We start from the raw sequence: 19,801 nt of genomic DNA, 5'->3' as shown, positions 1-19,801 counted from the left end.
TCGAGCTCAAATTAAAACAGGGAGGCTATTCGACCAAAAAAAAAAAAAACAGGATTATGGAGAGACCTCTCTGTAGGCTGAGGCCCGGGTTCAAATCTGACTGTGTTGCCCCATGTCTCGCCCACCTTTCCTATCTATCCACTGTCCCTACAAATGAAGAGGAAATAGCCCCCCCCAAAATAATCCTTAAAATAAAAACTAGGATCATATTCCTCACAGAAAATACAATCCCAAATTCACACACATAACAAAGCTGGTCAGTGTCATACTTATTTATTTTTTTTAATAAAAATTTGTGAAGTCGTATAGAAGTAGAGAGTTTGGCCCATAACTACAGAGAGAGCAGAGCTACAGTGAAGAACAGCTCCATGTTTTATAAATGTTGGATCAGCAGACACAACTACTAAAAATAGCAGTTCAACAATCATTATTTGAAACGCATTACAGCAGCCTTCAACATTCTACATGTGAAAGTATGAATGACACTATGAATACAATGTACAAAAATAATTAGCCATACAACTGTACATTAATGAACACACATCCACTGGTCAGAGTGGTTATTTGCGCACCCTTTGGTGTGACATAGCTAAGCTTAATTGACTTCCGTACAAAGCACAAATATTTTGGGTGGGTTGTCTGGAGGCAAGTTAGTGGGCTATCAACTCAATGGCTGGTATCCCTGCACAACCTGAGAGTCTGTAGTGAGGCCATTACCCTTCATCCCCCACTTCCAGGAGTGCTCTGGTGCTGCAGGAAATTCTGCCGGGTGCATGTCTTTTCCATTTCCTTCTGCTTACTTTGTGTTGGATTTTAGAGTCTGGATTTCTGATGACTATGGTTACCTGGTCCTCAGATCTCTGCAGGGTAAATCCAGACAGCTAGCTAGACTATCTGTCCAACCTGAGGACTATGGTTACCTGGTCCTCAGGTCTCTGCAGGGTAAATCCAGACAGCTAGCTAGACTACCTGTCCAATCTGAGGACTATGGTTACCTGGTCCTCAGATCTCTGCAGGGTAAATCCAGACAGCTAGCTAGACTATCTGTCCAATCTGAGTTTTTTCTCACACACAGTTTAGCACCGCCCATGATGATTCGGATTGGTTTAAAAGCATGCCATTAAACCAGAGCACATTTTCCTCCCATCCCCAAATGCCATGTGGAGTAGCCAGACCTTCTTTCTTCAGCACGCTTTGGAGGAGGGTCTGGCAAGGCAAAACTACTTAACCCCCAACTGCACCCGCCAACAGCGGGTTGTCGCGTCAAACTGGGAGTCTCCCAAATGTGTACGACTCATAGCTCAGTCTACTTTTCCCTGATATTAGGATTAGAAAAAAAGCTTTACAGTACTCCGACATCTCTTCAAAATCCAAGTATTCAAGCACCTGAGATCATTGCCATGTCACATTGTCTAAAGGACAGTCCGTCAGTAACAGAGCTAAAGGGTTTGGTGTTTAACCATTAAGCATTATGGTTGCAGATACACAGTGAAAACATACACGGCACCAGTACATGGATGCATCAACCAGTCCAAGAACTGTTCCTTGAACTTCTATGCTGGCTGTAAACATTTTAAGGCTTTAGTGATTTTCTCCTTACAGTACCAAATGAGTCGAGGATTGTCTGCCACTGCGCTAATTTCAATTGGTGCTAATAGATTTCTTATTACACCTTGATAATGTAACAACCTGAAGGGGCCAACTAACGACAATCACTTCAAAATTAGACAGATACTTAGTGCTAAAAAAAAGTTAATGTTACATTACAGTCCCTGTAATCAACATATTTGCTAAAATATAAATAGCAATTGAGCTTTAATACACAAGGTGTGGGGAATTAGGTAGCGTGATCATGTCTGGGAGGGGAAATTAAGGCTCAAGTAGAAAATACAGCAGTGGCTGACTCCCACCACAGAAGGGCACTGTGGCGTTGGCAATACGGATTCCCTCTTAAATCTGGTGTCCCATAAATCAACCATGAGGCACATTTTGAAATCTTAATTTCAAATCTTCTAATCTTTGCATTCCAAAAAAAAAGTTTTGTATTTTAGGAAATGGTTAATTTTAGGTCTTGGAAGAGCATTTTGCTAAATACCTTTTTTTTTTTTATTGCTGCATTTTGGAAGGAAAACCTGTCATAAATTAAACTAACAAAGCAACAGTTAGAAACCCTTTATCTAACCGTCAGATCAACACCTGAGCACGTTTGCCACTTATTCCATCTCCTCGCATGTCCAACTGGTGGGTGGGTGGCTGATGTCCAGTCTCCTCTGTGCCGACCCTCTTCTTCGGCCAGCTGGCGCAGCGCTGACTACACTTCCCAGTGTGCCCGGGGTCTGGAAGAAAGCCTTGGAGGCAGAGGGTGTGGTTTCCTTCGGAGTGAGCGGAGTCTGTGAAGGTGGAGAGGGATGTAAGATTGAAGAACATTTACAAAGAATCCTGCTCCTGTTAGTGACTAATTCATGGCCACACCCTGATTCTTTTTTTATTTTAAGTTTTTTTTTTTAAATGGAGGACACTCTTTAACACCCCGATGTGGGGAAAAAAATTAACATAACAAAAACTTTAACTGTTTAAAAAAACTTTTTATGGATGACTTTAAAAAATAACCAATTATGGACCAAAACTGCAGATGATGTGAAGAAGTTATGAATTGGGTTTGTTCTTAAAAAGCTTGGTGTTTAATATCTGACTATCAAATCTCAAAAGTGTGTGTGTGTGTGTGTGTGTGTGTGTGTGTGTGTGTGTGTGTGTGTCCGCAGTGGTCTGCAGGAAAGGCTTAGACAGCACCACACTGGCTATCCATGACCAGGAGAAGAAGTACGGCCCTAAAGGCTACGGTGTGTGTGTGTGTGTTCTTACCAGTGGTTCTGGTGTGGTGATACTGACTGTCTGACGTGGCGCTGAGGGAGAATGCGGAGCGCCTGCTGATCCATACAGCCGGCTCTGTTCTGGAGTGGATGGTGATGGAACGGGTGGCGTGCTGATCTCTGATGCTGCTGCCAGGCCGTATGGTGCCGCCCCCACCATAAAGTGGGCCGGTGACATCACAGCAGGCAGGCTAAAGCTCAGGTTGGTTTGGGCCTTGGAGCCTTGCTGTTGTAGAGCGTTGGCCACCAGGGGGTAGTGGGAGAGGGCTGCAGAGGGAACCAGGACGTAGGGCAGTGCCAGGGTGGGAACACTGCTGGGGGGAAGTGCTAGGCCGGCTGGTGGCTGGCCAGCAGAGAGAAGGAAGTTGAGGCTGTTTAGACCTGGAGAAGAGAAAATGGTAAGATTTTTTAAAATTTTTTACTGGATTGCCCCAGGCATCATCAAATGGCAGATTGTGACCCGGACCGAGTGGTGGTTCTGTTCAACTTGTGACCAATTTCTGATAAAGCACTTTTCCCCTGTTGGTTGCAGCGATCCAATCAAGTGTTAACTGTGCATCGTGTTCACTTGATAGATCGGGGCAAGGCTGTGTTCATACAGCCAAAAAGTGATCCAGTGGGGCAATGTCAATGAACCAGGCCCATTTATGTGTGATGCCCTGTTGTGTTCTTTAATCCCCCAATGTTTTTTGTCCGCACTTGAAGGCAGCTTCACGGAGAGAGCCGAGCGAGACAGATCGACTGTACTTTGCTGTTTGGTAAACATTACTCCTTGTGGCAGCGACAGAGGCAGGGATGTCTCCCGTTTACTGAACGGGACTGTCCCACTGGCTCAAACGCACTAACAAGTCTGATCTGATGATAGTGTAGTGGATGTAGTAGTGTGTGTGTATATACCTGCGTCGTTCGGTACATAGAGGTAGTGCGATGGTTGGGCCGGCTCACTGCTGCTGTTGCTGCATAGACACTCATTCAGTGTCCGCTCTGTGGAAAGGCCTGCTGGGCGACTGGGGGAAGTCCTAGTGTGACCCGTCTTTGAACAATCTGCTGCTTTGCAGTGAGATTCAGCTCTCATCTGGCAGGAAAACAAACACTGGGTATAAATGCACGTGGACCAGCTGATGGACGTGGTTTGAATAAAGGAACCACAAGTTTGTAGTTGTGCATCAGATGCAATGCAAGACGCTATTCCTCAAACGGGATTAAGTCTACAATCCATCATGACGTGTAACAGTGCACTGATAAACACTCTCCCCTCCTACCATTGGAGTGACTTCTGCCAAGTCATTTTCATAAAGAACCATTTTACCATGAAAAAAGGCTTTTCCAAGTACTAGGATCGTGCTACCTGAATCATGGCTAGGGTTTTTTCCCTTCATTATCAAATGTCCTATACATTACTAATAGAAGTCTTTAATTACACCAAGAATGGGTTTTCTTCATGAGTAAGCTTGCATTTCATATTTTCAATTTACTGGTCTGTTTTCCAGACTTACTAACAGGATCTTGCGCTAGTAGACGCAAAACTGCACTGACGTAAAAATAATTACAGCGTTCCCTGTCAAGCTTAACCAAGAAGAGAACCAGCATCAATAACAATAATTGCATTTATTTTCTGTGCAAAATGTCATCCATATCATCATTACAAAATAACGGCACCCCACCTGGTCACATTCCTCTAACCCAGACCTTCCTTTCTTCTTCAACATTGGCACCTCCTCTTCCCTCCTCCTCTTCCTCCCCCCCTCAGCCTCCAGCCGGGGCGATCTCGAACCTTCAGGCATCTGGTCAGGCTTGTCTGGCGCCCTGTACAGCATGACCACCGAGGGCTGGGACAGGCTGGGCAGGTAGGCCAAGCAATGGGGGGAGGACATAGGGGCAAAGAGGTGCTCTGGGTGGAGAGAAGGTGCCAGCAGGGTGGGCTGGGTGGGGGCCAGAGGCAGCGTGCTGCTGCGGCTTTGGCAGTTGGGACGGTTACTGCAGGGAAACGAAAAAGAAGCAAATGAGCCATCAGAATTAGGGGTGGGACAAAATATTTATATTTTCTTCTTCGTGCTATGTAAGACCTGCACTTAACCTTTTCACACGCTTTTTGTATTCATAGACCGATTTATCATAATTTATACTTTATTAATCCCTTAAGGGAAATTATGTTTTCATGCTGTTAGAACAAACATTACACAAACCCCTGAGAGAGCAAATGATGAGGTGTCAGAGTGAAGGGGCTGCAGCTGTCAATGGACAGGCGTCCTGAGCAGTTGGGGGTTCGCTGAAAAGCACCATGGCAGTGCCCAGGAGGTGAACTAGCTACCAGTCCACACTTAACACTTCGGTCTATTTCGGGAGCTGAACCAGCAACCATTAGGTAAAGCTTAGACTGGGCCCATAAAATCAAGCTCGAACCTGACCGGCCTGACACATTAACTATAATTATGAGCTTGATTTAAATCCAACAATTTTTTCAAATACGTGGGTCGTTATAACTGACGTTCAACTACAAGTCTGAATTGTTTGAAATACAGAAATCTGTTTAGAATGATCTTAATGACTAATGCAACAAGGACAAAGCATTTAAACTGCGTGTTTATTTAGAATGGAAAGGATGAAGAACCATTAATATATATATATATATATATATATATATATATATATATATATATATATATATTCAGCCGAATAGCGTGGGTGACAGATTAAGGCAGCAACATAATCAAAGCCCTGCAACCATACAGAAGACTTTCTTGTCTCTATCGCCTAAATAATAGTGTCCTTCGCCGTGGTGTGCACGCCGATGCGCTGACCAACAATGCGCCGGACATAGGAGAGACCATATCTGTTGCTAAAGGACTCGTGAGATATCTGAAACATTCTGGCCTGGTTGCACAATTATTGAAGACAGTGCTACAGATGAGGGAGACACGATTTAGCCCAGTTAACCTCACATTCATGTGCAGGACATAGCCTACCTCCAGAGCTACGAGAGAAGCTGGAGAGGCATAACCAATTAGGCTAAAAACGTAATGATTAAAAAAACTCAAATGCTTGATCAAGGGCCCGGCTCGAGGATATTGGCGAGAAAGAAGTGTGTGAAATATTCTGTATGAGAGACCCCTTCCGTGAATGAAAGCCTCGACATCTTATAACTAGGCTTGTTATAGATTTAAATGCCTAATGTGGCAGTAAAGACTGAGTTTATCCATTCAGATGCAATTGTGCAGCCTCAATCTGAAAGCAGACTTAAGTTAGAGATTGGAACAGCTCCTAATATTAACTTTTATCTTTAGCTTCTAACACCTACAAGACTCTTTGTCCTTGTCACAGGCAGCTGAATATAGATTACCTGCAAAGGTTAGCAAAAAGAGTGTGTGTGCGTGTGTGTGTGTGTGTGTGTGTGTGTGTGTGTGTGTGTGCGTGTGTGTGTGCGTGTGCTTTGCTCACTTAGTGCTGTTTCCAAACTGCAGGTGGCTTGTAGTCTCTTTGGAGAAATCCACAGGCTGGTTAAGCTGACCTGCAAAGGGAGGGGACGCTGCAATTTATCAAACAATATAAAACCATTCTACTAGAATAAACTTTTGGTGGACTGACTAAACAGTGGTAGAGAATAAAAAAATAAAATGTCGTACCCATAAGGTCTCGTCGTGGACTGCTGGGTGCAGAGTTGACCAGCCGCTGTATGGCCACAGAATTAGGTGCAATGTTGAACGAGGCGTGCCGTGCCATCTTGGCTTTTCTAAAGTCCTCGGGCAGAGTGACAGCGGACACATTCAAAGTATTTCCTCCAGCTGAGAATACTGAAGTGGATAAAGATTGAGTTGGCATGAGGGCATTAATGAAAAATGCAGTTTGTTAGAAATAAAGCTGCCATTTGTTTTGTCACCAGATATCTTGTAAAAAGTGTCCTTTGCAATTTCAGAACTGTTTTAGATTTCTCTTTAATTCTTACCAGCATTTCCAGAGTTTTTGAATTCAACAGGGCCATGCCACTTGAAAGCTGGCTTCCTGCCCCTCTCCTCCCGGACATGGACCTTCTTTATGAGGCCCAGGCTGGTCAGCACATTTGCGATGTCGTATAGTCGGCGCACCTTAGCTGAAGGTACAGGGGTAACGTTAAGTTTGATAAAGACATGGGATTTTGTGTTACAGCAGGACATACTCTGTTTCTTTCTTACTTTTGTACTTGCTGTGACTGGATGAGTCCTGACTCTCCTCAATGAGGATCTTTGCTGCTGCGTCCAGAGTTACGGTCTGAGTTTTGGACACCAGGAAAAGCATGACAAACTTCTGGCTCATGATGCGCAGGGATTTGTCTTTCCTGTTGCCACCAGCTGAAAATAACATAGAAACATTCGAGAATGTCAGACTACTGCAGTCACAGAACTCTGCATATTAATTAAGAGAACCTTTTAATAGGCAACAGTAAAAATTGGGTTGTTGTGCAGCAGCAAGGAACAATGTGATCATGAATTATGAGATTATACATGCTTAAATGTGCAGTTGATGCCTTAATGACACCATTTCAGCTGTAAGTGTTGCTTGGCAGTCACAACAAAACTGGCGGACATTAACCAATAAATGGACACCATGTACCTAGTCTTTGTCAAGAGTGCTATTATTATCCTGCCACTGCCAAGTCACCACATACGCCCTCTTAATAAGAGGCTCACCATGGAAACCAGGCTTGTATTCAATCCTTTGGGTTTGAAGGGAATGACTTTCAGCGGTAGTGTTAATGTGGTGGAAGCTGCTCTTAAGATTAGATCTACACTTACATTTTTACATGTAAGGTAGGTGGTGAAAATACATTGAGCTGTTGCCCCCGTCCACAGCAGGACATTGCTTAACTTCTGTACTGGTACTCCAGTCCACTTCTCCAAACTGGGGGCGTGCCGACCTCCATCTACTATAGTTAATACTCTGACTATAGAGAAAAACCTAATGCAACCCCACTTCAAAAGCAGCTAATGGTGAAGACATGCAAAGGTGCTAGAAGAAGAAAATGAGGCAGTTAGCTAAGGTAGGACATGGTTTTCCAGAATCCCTTGAGTAAAAGGCATGAGAAACTTCAATTCTACGAATAAATAAAGTAAGTTCATTACAGTTGCTAGCGTCTCCCTCTGCTCCATCGTCCTTGCGCCCCGGTGCAGCCTCCCTGGCTTCGGTGGGCAGCTCCATGTGGAGGTGGTAGCCCTGCTGCCGCCCCCTCCGCTGCAGATCCTCCAGCGTTGCCTCCAGCCGCCGCCGCCCGTACCAGGTGTAGCTGTTTTTGGCTATCCGACCCACAATCATGAGAGACTCCAGCACGTTGACAATGTCGTAGATACGCCGCCGCTCCACTCCTGACAATTTCAGTGTGAGAGTAGAGGAAAAAATATATACCTTAACATTTTCATACAAACTCACCATATGGTCAGTCTCATGATTGAAAGTTATAAAAAAAAGAGCCTTGCTTCAAATGCAGAGGTTTTTGTTTGGAAAAAAAAAAAGTCTCCATGGAAACCATCTCGAAATCCAATACAATAAAAACTTCATAATGCTCATCAGATGCCCCCCTCCCCCTTACCAAGATTGGTCGCCACCTCATCCAGAGAGATCCAGATGGGGCTGTGTAGCGGGGGGTAATCAGGGTAGAGTGCCAGGAACTTGTGGCACAGCAGACCCAGACTCTTCTGCTTCCTGCTAGGCTTTTTGTCGGCGTCTTCCTCTTCCTCCACAGCTTCAAACTGGCAGATAAATACATGGTGATAAATGATTGAAAAAAAACATCACACGTTGTATTTAAGAAATAATCATTTAAAAAAAAACTCACTTCCTGTACATACAATATGGCTTTTTCTATTAGGCATAAGTGAGTGACTGTGCTTTTGAAAAGGCCTTATCTTAACAGTTCAGCTGCTAAAGTTAGCGTAGTAAGGAAAAGTGGTTTAAAGACTGTGGAAATTCTGTTTCTCTGAGAGCATTTCCCTAATCAGAGTAATAAGCAATAACTGTCATAGAGATGGTCATAAAGAATAGGACATTTTAGAGCCTGTTTTTGGTTATATACTTTATCTCTTAGCCTCTTTGACAGGTGCTAAAATCTCCAAATTCACATACCTGACCAGAGTCCTCCGCCTCAGTGTCCTCTGCCACAGTGTCTGGACTTCCTGGCTGGTCCTTCTCATTCTCTATGGGTCTGAACAGCACCTTTTTCATCTCTCTGTCCCGGATGTCTGGGCTCGCGGCACTGATCAGCATCTTCAGATTGGCCGTGGGCGTCCAGGGCTCGGCCAGGGGGGTGTGTTTGATGGGGGTGATGTGGGCCAGGTCAGGGGTGGGACCCTTTCTGTTTATCAGCAAAGCAGGGATGGTGGACTCTGCAGACTTAAGTGGCGTGGATCTTTTCTTTTCTGTGCAGATGTTTTCCTATAATGTAGACAATTGTTATAAATGTTTTAAGGTTTCAAACTGTAGGAATTTCCAACATTGGTCTTTTTTTTTTTTTTTTTGCAGAATGGAGCATTCTAATATTTCCCCTGCTCCTGTACAAACCCAAATCTTCATCCATGGATTTTATATAAATTAAACACTACAAGGCCTTATTTGGCGTTTTTATTCCCTCCAATCCCAAAAATGCATTCCCACTTTCTCTCATGGAAACCTAGGTGTCTAAATCCACAGGCCCCCCTAGCCTAGCCCATATCTCGTAACCTTATCCCCCTGATAGATGCCACCACATCACTCCATCTGTCTGTGATTAGCCTGATTCCTAGCTCTCCCGGATTACACCCCACCTTAGACCAGGCATGGCCCACCTTACCTTTTGTTCACTTTGGCCCCCATCCTCCTCCGGCTCCACCGGGACCCCCTTCCTGGGACTTGTGAGGTCTTTCAGTGTTAGACACTCAACTTCCATCTGGGAAAACTGCTGTCCAAAAACAAGGTTCAGATGGATATAGAAAATCACAAATGGTTAACACGACTAATATCGTCGCGGGGTGAATGCTAACGTTAAGGAATTTCCAACTAGTGACGTGACAGAAAACTGAAGAGTGGTCAGCGGAATTTGGCGCAAAGAATACCAGCTAATTAGCTTAGCAGGCTAGCGGCTCTAAAGTGCCCACCAGCCCCGAGGTGTACTGCTAGTATGACTTAAACCCACTGGAGCTGATAAAGTCGGGAGCTGAGTACAGTACTACGTTACATTCATAAAGTCCGTTGAAGCCGAGTCTACGTTGTAACATAAGATGTAGCTAGCCTTAACAGTCTCAATAAGAAAGAGGGTCAGTTCAATCAAATCAGTCATTCATGTAGGGGAGGCAGAGCTTGTGAATAACTATATTACTGTGATTTCTTTATGGTGCTCAAGGCTGCTTTGACTTTAATTAGCTAACGTTAACTTACTTCTCTAACATTACACGGTCAGCTGACCAGCACACCGTACCGCAGCTAGTGTTACAGCCAGAAGGAAACATGGAGGGAAAACCTCCTGCTCACCTTTCTCAGCTGCTCAATCAATGAAAGAAAGAAAGAATCCAACGTGGCTCAGGTGTACAGACTTGTCAGAGCGTAGTTTCTTCAGACGAACATAGCAGCTAATTTCCCTCTCCTACTGTCCTCCGACTCCCGTCCGGTTAGCGGAAACTGGCCTGTCCTGTGGGGACTCCAGCATCACCCGCTCAAGCTTGTTTTCTGGCGCTGGTTCACTTCAGCCAATCAGCGCCCAGGTGAATACGTGCGTCATTCATCTCCAGCCAGTCAGCGTTGTTGTGCTCGGAAACGTGCATCAGCTTCGACCAATGGGAATGGACAAGGACCACGCCTCCATAGTTGTGTTGGCGGGGCAACCGGCGCGCTGTGTCCAAGGGGAGTAAAAAAAGAAGTGAGGTCTCACTCTGCTACTATTTCCCAGTGGGCCTACGTCACCACAAAAGGCTGCAGGATCAGTTTATTTGGACCAACTGACAAATTTAATTAATAATTATAATATCAGGAGTTAAAATGTACGCAAGAAAGATCATATAGAATATGACAGATCATAGAATTACGCAAACAGTTTAACAAATGCAGACATTTCAATTACTATTCAATTTGTGGAGTGGTCTGGTAAGAACCACCTGCTGCTGAACGTGGATAAGACCAGAGAGATGGTGATCGACTTCAGGAGGAAGGGAACGGCTCCGCAGCCCCTTTGCATCCTGGGAGGTGACGTGGACATGGTGGAGGAGTACAGATACCTGGGTGTCAACATCGACAGCAGGCTGAACTGGAAGACCAACAGCACTGCTGTTTACAAGAAGGGGATGAGCAGACTCTATTTCCTGAGGAAGCTGAGATCCTTCAACGTGTGCAGCAGGATGTTGGAGATCTTCTACCAGTCTGTTGTGGCCAGCGCTCTGTTCTCCTCCGCCATCTGCTGGGGGGATGGGGGGGGCAGCAGCATCGGAGCCAGCGATAAAAACAGACTGAACAAACTGATCAGGAAGGCTGGCTCCGTGATCGGCTGCAAACAGGACACGATGGAGCTGTGGTGGAGAGGAGGTCACTGAACAAACTGTTATCTATCATAAAGAACCCCCCCACCCTCTCCACCCCACACTGGTCCAACAGAGGAGCAGCTCCACCCTCTCCACCCCCCACTGGTCCACCAGAGGAGCAGCTCCACCCTCTCCACCCCACACTGGTCCACCAGAGGAGCAGCTCCACCCTCTCCACCCCACACTGGTCCACCAGAGGAGCAGCTCCACCCTCTCCACCCCACACTGGTCCACCAGAGGAGCAGCTCCACCCTCTCCCCCCCACACTGGTCCACCAGAGGAGCAGCTCCACCCTCTCCACCCCACACTGGTCCACCAGAGGAGCAGCTCCACCCTCTCCACCCCACACTGGTCCACCAGAGGAGCAGCTCCACCCTCTCCACCCCCCACTGGTCCACCAGAGGAGCAGCTTCTCTAAGAGGCTCCGACAGCTTCGATGCCGCACGGACCGCTACAGGAAATCATTCATTCCACAAACAATAACACTCTTTAACACGTCATCACTGGCTGCTAGATGAGACTTTTGGACACCACACTACTGCACTAATGCAACCTGGTCATTTGGTTTATTTACATTTACATTTTAGCATATTATTTAAGCATTTGCACATTTTTGTTCCCCCATCCTGTACATATTCAAATATTTGTTATTTTTACTTTATTCGTATTATTATTTCATGTATATTGTATGTATGTATATTTTTCCTAGTATTTCATTTATATTTATATTTTGTACTTTGTGACTGTTTTTGCTGCTGTAACACCGGAATTTCCCATTTTTCTTGGGATCAATAAACATCTATCTATCTATCTATCTATCTATCTATCTACTACTGTGATTCATATTTACTTTTAGATGAGTGAAAACAAATGTATGCTTGTGAATAACGTGAAAAACCCACTATTATTAGAAACAGCATAGCTATATTAATACTAATGACGTCTGGTCGGAGTTTTGTTGTTTGATTTTGTTTCTGTTGCAAACGAGTGTTTCGTCGTATTTATAGACGATCTTTGACTTCCAGCTGAGAGGTCCTCCCCCCCCGCTTCTCCAACGGATAGCGGCGTCAAGTAGTGAAGCCCCGCACCAAGACAGCCATTATTCATACCCCTAACCTAATCAGCCAGGCTTTTGTCTGGCTGTAATTAGCCCTGCGGTTGAAACAGACAGATGGGGGGGGGGGGGGGTGAAATCAGTGGCGCTAATATTACCTGTGCCACCGCGCGAAAAGCTGTGGTGGAGAAAACTCCCTTTTTAGCAGACAGGGTCCCGCCCTGCATGCAAATAGGCCGTTAGAGGAGCAGCCCCAATACTCTAAATCTGCCGCCAAACGCTATTCAAATGTGGGCCAGGGAAGGAGGGAGACGTTCAGGCCAGGAGTGCAACAAGTGATCCGTTTGATAAAGACTCAGTCAGTCCCGAACTACTATTAGGCCTACACATCAGACTACAAGCATGGAGAACTGGATCCATTCTTTTTTACTACAAGTGGTAAAACGTAGTTTTAAAAAGGTTGTGTGAATGTTCCAGCATGGGGGCTGGGACTAGGGTTGCCACTTATGTCTGATTTATAAAAAAACAACAAAAAAAACCTGGACATATTGATGACCCAACTGACTGCTTTGCTCTCAAGTGAAAATGTCCAAAAGTTATAAAAAAAGAAAAAAGACAATCCCGGCAAACTCTGGCTGGGACCCATCAGGTCCCGACTTTCCTCTAATTAAGGTTCCAAGACTAGACTTGTGATGAGCTTATTCTCAGCCCAGCTCAGCACCCTAAAACCTTTCCACATCTGGCAGCTTTAAAAACCAACCAGTGACTTCTCATTTGTGGAATATTGAGTTGGAGATGGCAGCTCTGGCTGACAACACTTGTGAAACACTGTTTAGGGCTACATCAGCTGCTGAGTATTGATTTTCTGCTTTAAGCTCACAAGGCTTGTCATCACTCTCCCCATTCAAACGACATTGTTTGAGTTTGTATCTAATAAGAAGCCGGGGTCCCAAACTAACAACATCAAGAGGTTTACCAGCCACAATCAAAAGATCTCTCCTAGATGAATGACATGTTACAGATTTGGTTGTTTTCCAGAGTATGGACTTGACATGGATGCTCTTTCTGGTTTACATTTCAAAAAGTAGGACATTTTAACTTTTGTTTTGAGCTGGTGAAGCTCTTATTGCTCTGTTATGACAGCTCTTTGCTCCTTCAAAGCTCAGTCTGACAATGGGCAGATGTTCTGTGGGCTGTTCTTAAAACAAGCATGTACAAGTGTTGAACCTCAAAACTACTTCTACTTCTACTACGACATAAAAACTATTTTAACGGGCACTGATTCTCTGATAAAGGTAGGCTAGCCTACACACTAAACTCTTTTTTGACCCATTATGGGTCCAAAATGGGTTATTTTTGACCCAACTTCTGGGCTAAAAAGGGACCAACTAATTTCTGGGTTATTTCAACCCAGAAAACTGGATTTAAACTTTTGGGTTAAATACATGACCCAAATGTTGAGTTAAAATAACACAATCCCTTTTCTGGATTCAAACCCAGAACCTTCTTGCTGCAAGACCACAGTGCTTACCATTGGACCACCATGTTACCCTGAAGTTGGTTGTTCCCTTTTTAACCCAGAAGTTGGGTGAAAAATAACCTATCTTATTGTGTGTGTAATATATTTTTGTTATATTACACACTTTAAGCACTTTTACATTTTTATTGCATTGAATTAAAATCTATATAATACAAATAGACTCTTGGACCTATTTATTTTAGGTCACACTGTAATAACAATATTAGAAAAAAGACAATGGGGGGAGGGGAAAGGAGGTGTGTCTTCTTCCTCTTCTAAATTTATGGCAGACTGATGTGTATGTTATAGGGACAAGTTTGTAATATAAACTTATTTCTTAGTTGATTCATGTTTAGAGGGTGTGTCACTTTAATTCTTCTACAAATACTGTTTTATCATAACGTACACAACACACAAGGGATTGTTCATATTATGAACTATGTTGCCATGATAATATAATAACTCAATAAAATACACCCCGGAGTTTTTAGTGTGTATGTGTCGTGCATATCCTAATTTGAAACGGCAGATTTTTGAGCCAGAATTAGGACAAAGTTTAAAATCAGAACAGTGAAAATTAAGCCTGAGCAAATCTAAAATATTGTCCGGCCAAGATTTTGATTCCTAACTGAATGTTTTAGCCATCCCTGCTTGACTTGTTTGTGTGCTAACTCCCACTGTTGATGTTATCTTGAGTGGGCTACCCCCAGCCTAAAGCATCAAGTCCAGGCATGTTCCCTAGGCTCTATTGATGCAAGGCATTCTGGGAAATTACTAGAACTGTTGGGTCCTTGTAAATTCCGGAGTGTGGTCTATCTGTAAAGTGTCTTGAGATAACTCTTGTTATGAATTGATACTGTAAATAAAATTGAATTGAATTGAAATGATAAATGTAACTGACTAAAACAGCCAACAGGACGGAGTGAATCACTCTGACTTTGCGCTAACATAAAAATCCCTCCCAGGTACACACATGGCAGTTCATTTCAGTAGATGGGCAGCTTATTTTCTGTACTGTGGTGCTTTGCTAGCGTCTTTGTTAAACCAAATCTAACGTTAACAGCAACATCTCACTGCCTGTCAGACTGATTGCTAGTTTGGGTGGTGTCATTTTTTTTTGTCTGTGGTCCAACAGGTACTTTAGTTCTCCGACCTAAAGTCAATGAAAGTTTTAAGATATGACACCATCAAACATGCATTTTAGATGAATGAGATGAGAGCATCTCCAGTTGGTCCTCGCCCCCATTTGCTCAGCTCCTTTTTACCGAATGCAGGATTATTTTTTACCTGGCAGTTATCGTAAACAAACGTTGTGATTGGGTCTATAGACTGGACACGAGTGTAGTTTGGGAATGCTTTCATCATCAGAATGATATATCAGGTCAATGAAGGGCACACATTTCCTTGAATGCTCAAAGCTGCGTCTTGCTAAATTCGGCCTTTGCTGCTTTCTCTCTCCACCTGCCTCTCTTTCCCTGCCCTTCTCACTTCCCTCTGAACTTTGATGACTCCAACACAGATGATGTAGTTTTTCTTGCCTCTGTATTGCAAACTGACCTTTTTGTCAAACTGCTCCCCTGGAGAAGTGTTCTGACTCACCATGAGCTCAGTGCAGACATATTAAACAAGCTGACACTGGCATTTAGCAAATGCTTCGGACACAGTCTGAACTTAGCTTCATAGGTGTGGGGTGCCCCTTACACAGTGCATCTTTCCTGTCACATATTCTTGTTATGACTCATTTGACAGATTTTGTTGATTCTTTTTGATCTGTTAAAAGTTACATAAATCAGTTTCAGGTTTTACATGGTTTGCAACAGTTCTAAAGTCTGTCAGTCTTTTTGGACGTTTTTAAATATTTGCTGTGGTCTCAGGCTGAAAGCAGAAGGCCTGCATCTCGAAGAAAAAGTACATTAGTCCGATCAAAACAAAATCAAAGTACAAGTAATTAGGTAGGTAATTAATGCAGGGGCATCATCCTACATTAAGAGGTCTAACAAAATAATCTTATAAAATGCAAAGAAAATGTAGTGACTTGTGGACGGTCCCTCACTGTATTTCCCACCGCACCTGTTGTTCCTTTGAACTACCGCAGGTAAGCATCCCCTCATCATCAAACCCCAACTTATGGTGCCCCCCCGTCCAAATGGTGCCTTTAATGAGGTGCTTCGTAAAAGCAGAGCAGGTGTGTGCATGTTTGCTTAGGACCAGGATGTGGCAGCAGCACACCTGTCATCAGTGGCTGTTATTGTAATAGTACATGAGAACTTAAAGCCGCTGTTAAAATTTGATGGGTAAATATTGAACTTCACTTTTTATTAAAGATATTTGAGAACAAGAGCGATGTAATTCCAAGTATACAAGAAAAACTTCCCAATGCTAAATTTGTCCCATCAATTCTTTTAAAACATATTTCACATGGATGTGAATACATCCTTACATTTTAATTGGATCAAACTGATGCAGAAAAAACATTCCAAACAAGTTGTTTTGTTCAGTAGCAATATCAGATTCATTTCAGTAATACGGCAGAAGAGGAATGTTCCACTGTAACTCGTGATAAACAGAGCAGAATTGGCCCATCAAATGTCAATTTATGTTGGCCATATTGGCTAAAAGTCTTTCTGAGGTCAAAGTGGGAAACACACCCCCTGACTTTGGATTTCCGAGCTCCGACAACCTCGCAGTACCCAGAGTTCAAAATCCAGTATGGCTGCCCCCATGCATCAACAGTTTGTAATCTGTGGTAACGTTGGCACTTCTGTGTCATACACACGGTCCTGTCAAACTTCTATCTGTGGACATGTTGCCAAGCTTTTTGTATGCATAAAAAAACCACATGATGTGTTATCAACTGGTATTGCTAACCTGGCTAATGCTAACCCCACAACATAAAATCTGAGTTGTAAATACAACTCATTCATCCCTGGTGTGCCATCATTCCCTGCCTGGGCTCTGAGGTAAATGGAACACAGTCATACATGAAAAATTAAACAAATCACAATCTGAATTTAAGGAATGGGATTGAACCCCATGAGACAAATGGCATGTAATAATAAATGCCATAAATAATAAATGGAAGTGCCAAACTAAGGACAATTGACCAAGTCTAGCATTGAATGACAAAGTCATGATGTGTTGATTGAAATATCACGTGCACTGAGACAGATTATTTCAGCTGGTGTGCTCTGAGCCGGGCAGGTTGGGACTTGCTCTTATCAAGTTGTCAGGGAGTCAGCTGAAGCTGTTTGCCAACAACAAATTGTGACTCTTCACAGGTCTCTAATAGCGTTTGAATGATGTCACAACACAATACTCACCTCTGATTGGCCAGTGAAGGCTTTGAGTCCTAAGATACCAATCTGAAAATGGTGCCAACAACCCTTAACACCTTGACAAGGAAAGAGATATTTACAGTATTAGCTTTTGAAGAGAAAATGAACTAGTTTCCTGTCAGGTAGTCACATGGCCAGCATAGCTCTTTGGTCATGGTTGACTTTAATTATCAGGGAAGCAAGGCTAAAAATTATAACTCAACACCGCCACACAAAGGTGATAAGCAGAAACTGCATCCAGACAAAGATAGAGGTAGTTGCCTAACCCTAACCCTTTCTCTCCTTCCCGTCTTTCCTCTGTGTTTTTTTTTTTTTTATTGGTCCAGGGACAGGTTATCATGTCTCAGCATATTGTTTGTAGTAGTTTGTAATCTTGAAATGAAAACATTTGGTCACAAAAAATGAGTTAGGTGAAATGGAAAGTTCTTTATTAATTATTGTTATTTATAACTCCTGTAGTTAAACTTAAACTAATAGGACTAGACCTTTTAGGTTCTGAAATAATCCTAATGAAGTTAAGCAGCTGTTTCTCGAACGTCTCTCCAGACGCACTTACAAGTGAAGCTGTCTGTCCGTCAGCTACTCTATGTTGACATTTTAGAGAACGTCAATTATATTTCCCTTCCCGTCAACTGTGTACAATTTCACCCACCCGCTATTAAACAGAATTTAAATTTCCATGATCTGACCGGCCGGATCCGTAACATTAGCCTAACGCACATATAGAGTACCTCTTATCAGTATGTCGTTTAGCTGTTTAATTTGTAATCCAATATCACACACACACACACACACACACACACACACACACACACACACACACACACACACACATACACAGTCTGTCAAAGCAGGGGCGTTTCTCAGTGTGTTGTCACCTAAAATCCGGTTATCACTGTATCTTCACATTATATGCTGCATTCCTTCAAGCTGATGGTTGTAGATGGTTTTGTTTAACGTATGCCTATCTTGGCCAGGTCTCCCTTGCAAAAGAGATTTTTAATCTCAATGGGTATTACCTGGTTAAATAAAGGATAAATAAATAAAAAAAAAAAAAAACGTCCCATTATCATATTTTTAAAATAATATAGTAATAGGCCACAAAGTTTTCTTCAAATCACCTTAGCTTTAGCTATATATTTAGATATGTATGTGACTGTCCATCCGAATTTATTTAGGCACAGTCCTGGCCCATTGCCTGTGGATGTATAAAAACATTGTTAGAATTCATGTTCAGGGGCGTTGCATTCCAAAATCTCGGGAATTACATTAACATACACACAATTCAAACAGTAGGCTAGCGGCACACATGTACAGTTATTACCAACGTGGCAGTAGATGCATTTTTAAATTCATTTTTCTTTGTATGAGATTATAAATTAAACAATATGAATCATTACAGATGAAAACGATGGCTGGAAAATGAACCTGTTTATATCTGAGAGGTGTTCTTTATCAAATGCCCCCCTCAGTTTGAGAGGGAATGATACCGCTTTCTATTCTCTTCTACAGCATGATGTGATTTAATTTCACCTGAGAAGCAGCATGCAAACAATATCTCAAGAAAACAATCTGGTGCAAATTGGCATGGAGTCGTCCAGCCAGCTGCCCACATGTGTGACGTATGGGTAATGGAGAGAGTGTGAAGCCTGAGCTCAGTGACTTCAAAATAATATTGCAGTGAAGTGGATCATCAACTCCGGGTCCCTTTCCCCATCCCATTTACTCAATCGGGTCTACACATTGAATCCCAAATGCCAGCAGCTGCTGCAGTGTGGTCTGGTTCTGCTCGTGTGGTTTTATGTTTTCTATTCATTTGTAACACAGATCAATTTGGTCAAATCTAAAGTTCTGTATGCTTGCATCTTGGAAAGGAATACATCTTTGACTGTCATGTTTTAGTATGAAGTTTTTTTTCTCCTTGGCCCATTCCACACAATCCGCACAGCATGCTGTGCTTGCTTTGTATAGCACCGTTTCTCTCACTTCACAAGTAGTGTAGCAGTTTGGAATGACACAAAGGCATTTACTTAATTTACACGTACCTATGTGATCAAAGTTAAGGGTCCGACACACCTATGGTTCACAGAATAAAAAAATCTTTCTGTTCAGGCAACAGGCTGCGTCCTCTGCTGGGGGCGTCACATGGACGTGGCAGCCATCAATGCTGCCCACAACTCTGCAGAAGGCTGCTGACATGGCCAACCAGGCAAAGCCTGCTCCAATATGAGGCAAGTCCTCTTCTGTTGGAAGACGGACGACCTGGGGGAGAAGAGAAAGGACCTTCCTGCTGGTTTTGTGGCCCGGGGTGTGGAAAAGGCCCTCGCTACAACGCGGTCGGAGGTACCACTGGCGAGCCTAAAGAAGAAGATGAGGGCCTCAATGACGGGTCCCCAGCCATGGTCACACGCCGTGCCGAGGATGGCCATCAGACCGTGGAAGGATCCTCTAGAGAGTCTGAAGTCCACCCTCATGTCACTTTCCCCGTCAAAATACAGTGCCAGTAATGG

At 43.5% G+C, this 19,801-nt stretch overlaps 2 protein-coding genes across 2 annotated transcripts in view; one reads left to right on the top strand and one right to left on the bottom strand.

The window, feature by feature from the left end:
- LOC116684514 (uncharacterized) overlaps nt 1–19,801 on the top strand; it is a 25,196-nt gene extending 5,395 nt beyond the window's left edge. Inside the window, exon 3 of the mRNA XM_032510104.1 lies at nt 19,404–19,801. Within this exon, the coding sequence (XP_032365995.1) occupies nt 19,404–19,798 (395 nt within the window). The 3' untranslated portion in view covers nt 19,799–19,801. The remainder of the gene's footprint in view (nt 1–19,403) is intronic.
- LOC116684511 (transcription factor E2F7) lies at nt 270–10,538 on the bottom strand. Its single transcript, XM_032510102.1, has 13 exons — nt 10,344–10,538; nt 9,667–9,771; nt 8,964–9,272; nt 8,431–8,590; nt 7,967–8,206; nt 7,040–7,195; nt 6,814–6,957; nt 6,494–6,652; nt 6,309–6,378; nt 4,535–4,847; nt 3,768–3,945; nt 2,863–3,251; nt 270–2,390 (listed from the first exon to the last, which is right to left on the bottom strand). Exons 2-13 carry the CDS (start codon nt 9,760–9,762, stop codon nt 2,214–2,216), a joined length of 2,391 nt encoding a protein of 796 aa, XP_032365993.1. The 5' UTR covers nt 9,763–9,771; nt 10,344–10,538; the 3' UTR covers nt 270–2,213.

The sequence above is a fragment of the Etheostoma spectabile genome, unplaced genomic scaffold (genome assembly GCF_008692095.1).
Source record: "Etheostoma spectabile isolate EspeVRDwgs_2016 unplaced genomic scaffold, UIUC_Espe_1.0 scaffold00019302, whole genome shotgun sequence".
NCBI classification, from domain to species: Eukaryota; Metazoa; Chordata; class Actinopteri; order Perciformes; family Percidae; genus Etheostoma; species Etheostoma spectabile.
The sequence above is the reverse complement of the archived record's forward strand: the minus strand, read 5'-3'. Positions and strand labels throughout refer to the sequence as shown.

What these genes read in the sequence shown, in the direction of transcription:
- LOC116684511 (XM_032510102.1), bottom strand. Translation starts at nt 9,762, where the DNA reads ATGGAAGTTGAGTGTCTAACACTGAAAGACCTCACAAGTCCCAGGAAG. An exon ending in CAGTCACAGCAAGTACAAAA is followed by an intron (nt 6,958 to 7,039) that starts GTAAGAAAGAAA and finishes CTGTACCTTCAG; the next exon opens with CTAAGGTGCGCCGACTATAC. An exon ending in TCCACGACGAGACCTTATGG is followed by an intron (nt 6,379 to 6,493) that starts GTACGACATTTT and finishes CTCCCTTTGCAG; the next exon opens with GTCAGCTTAACCAGCCTGTG.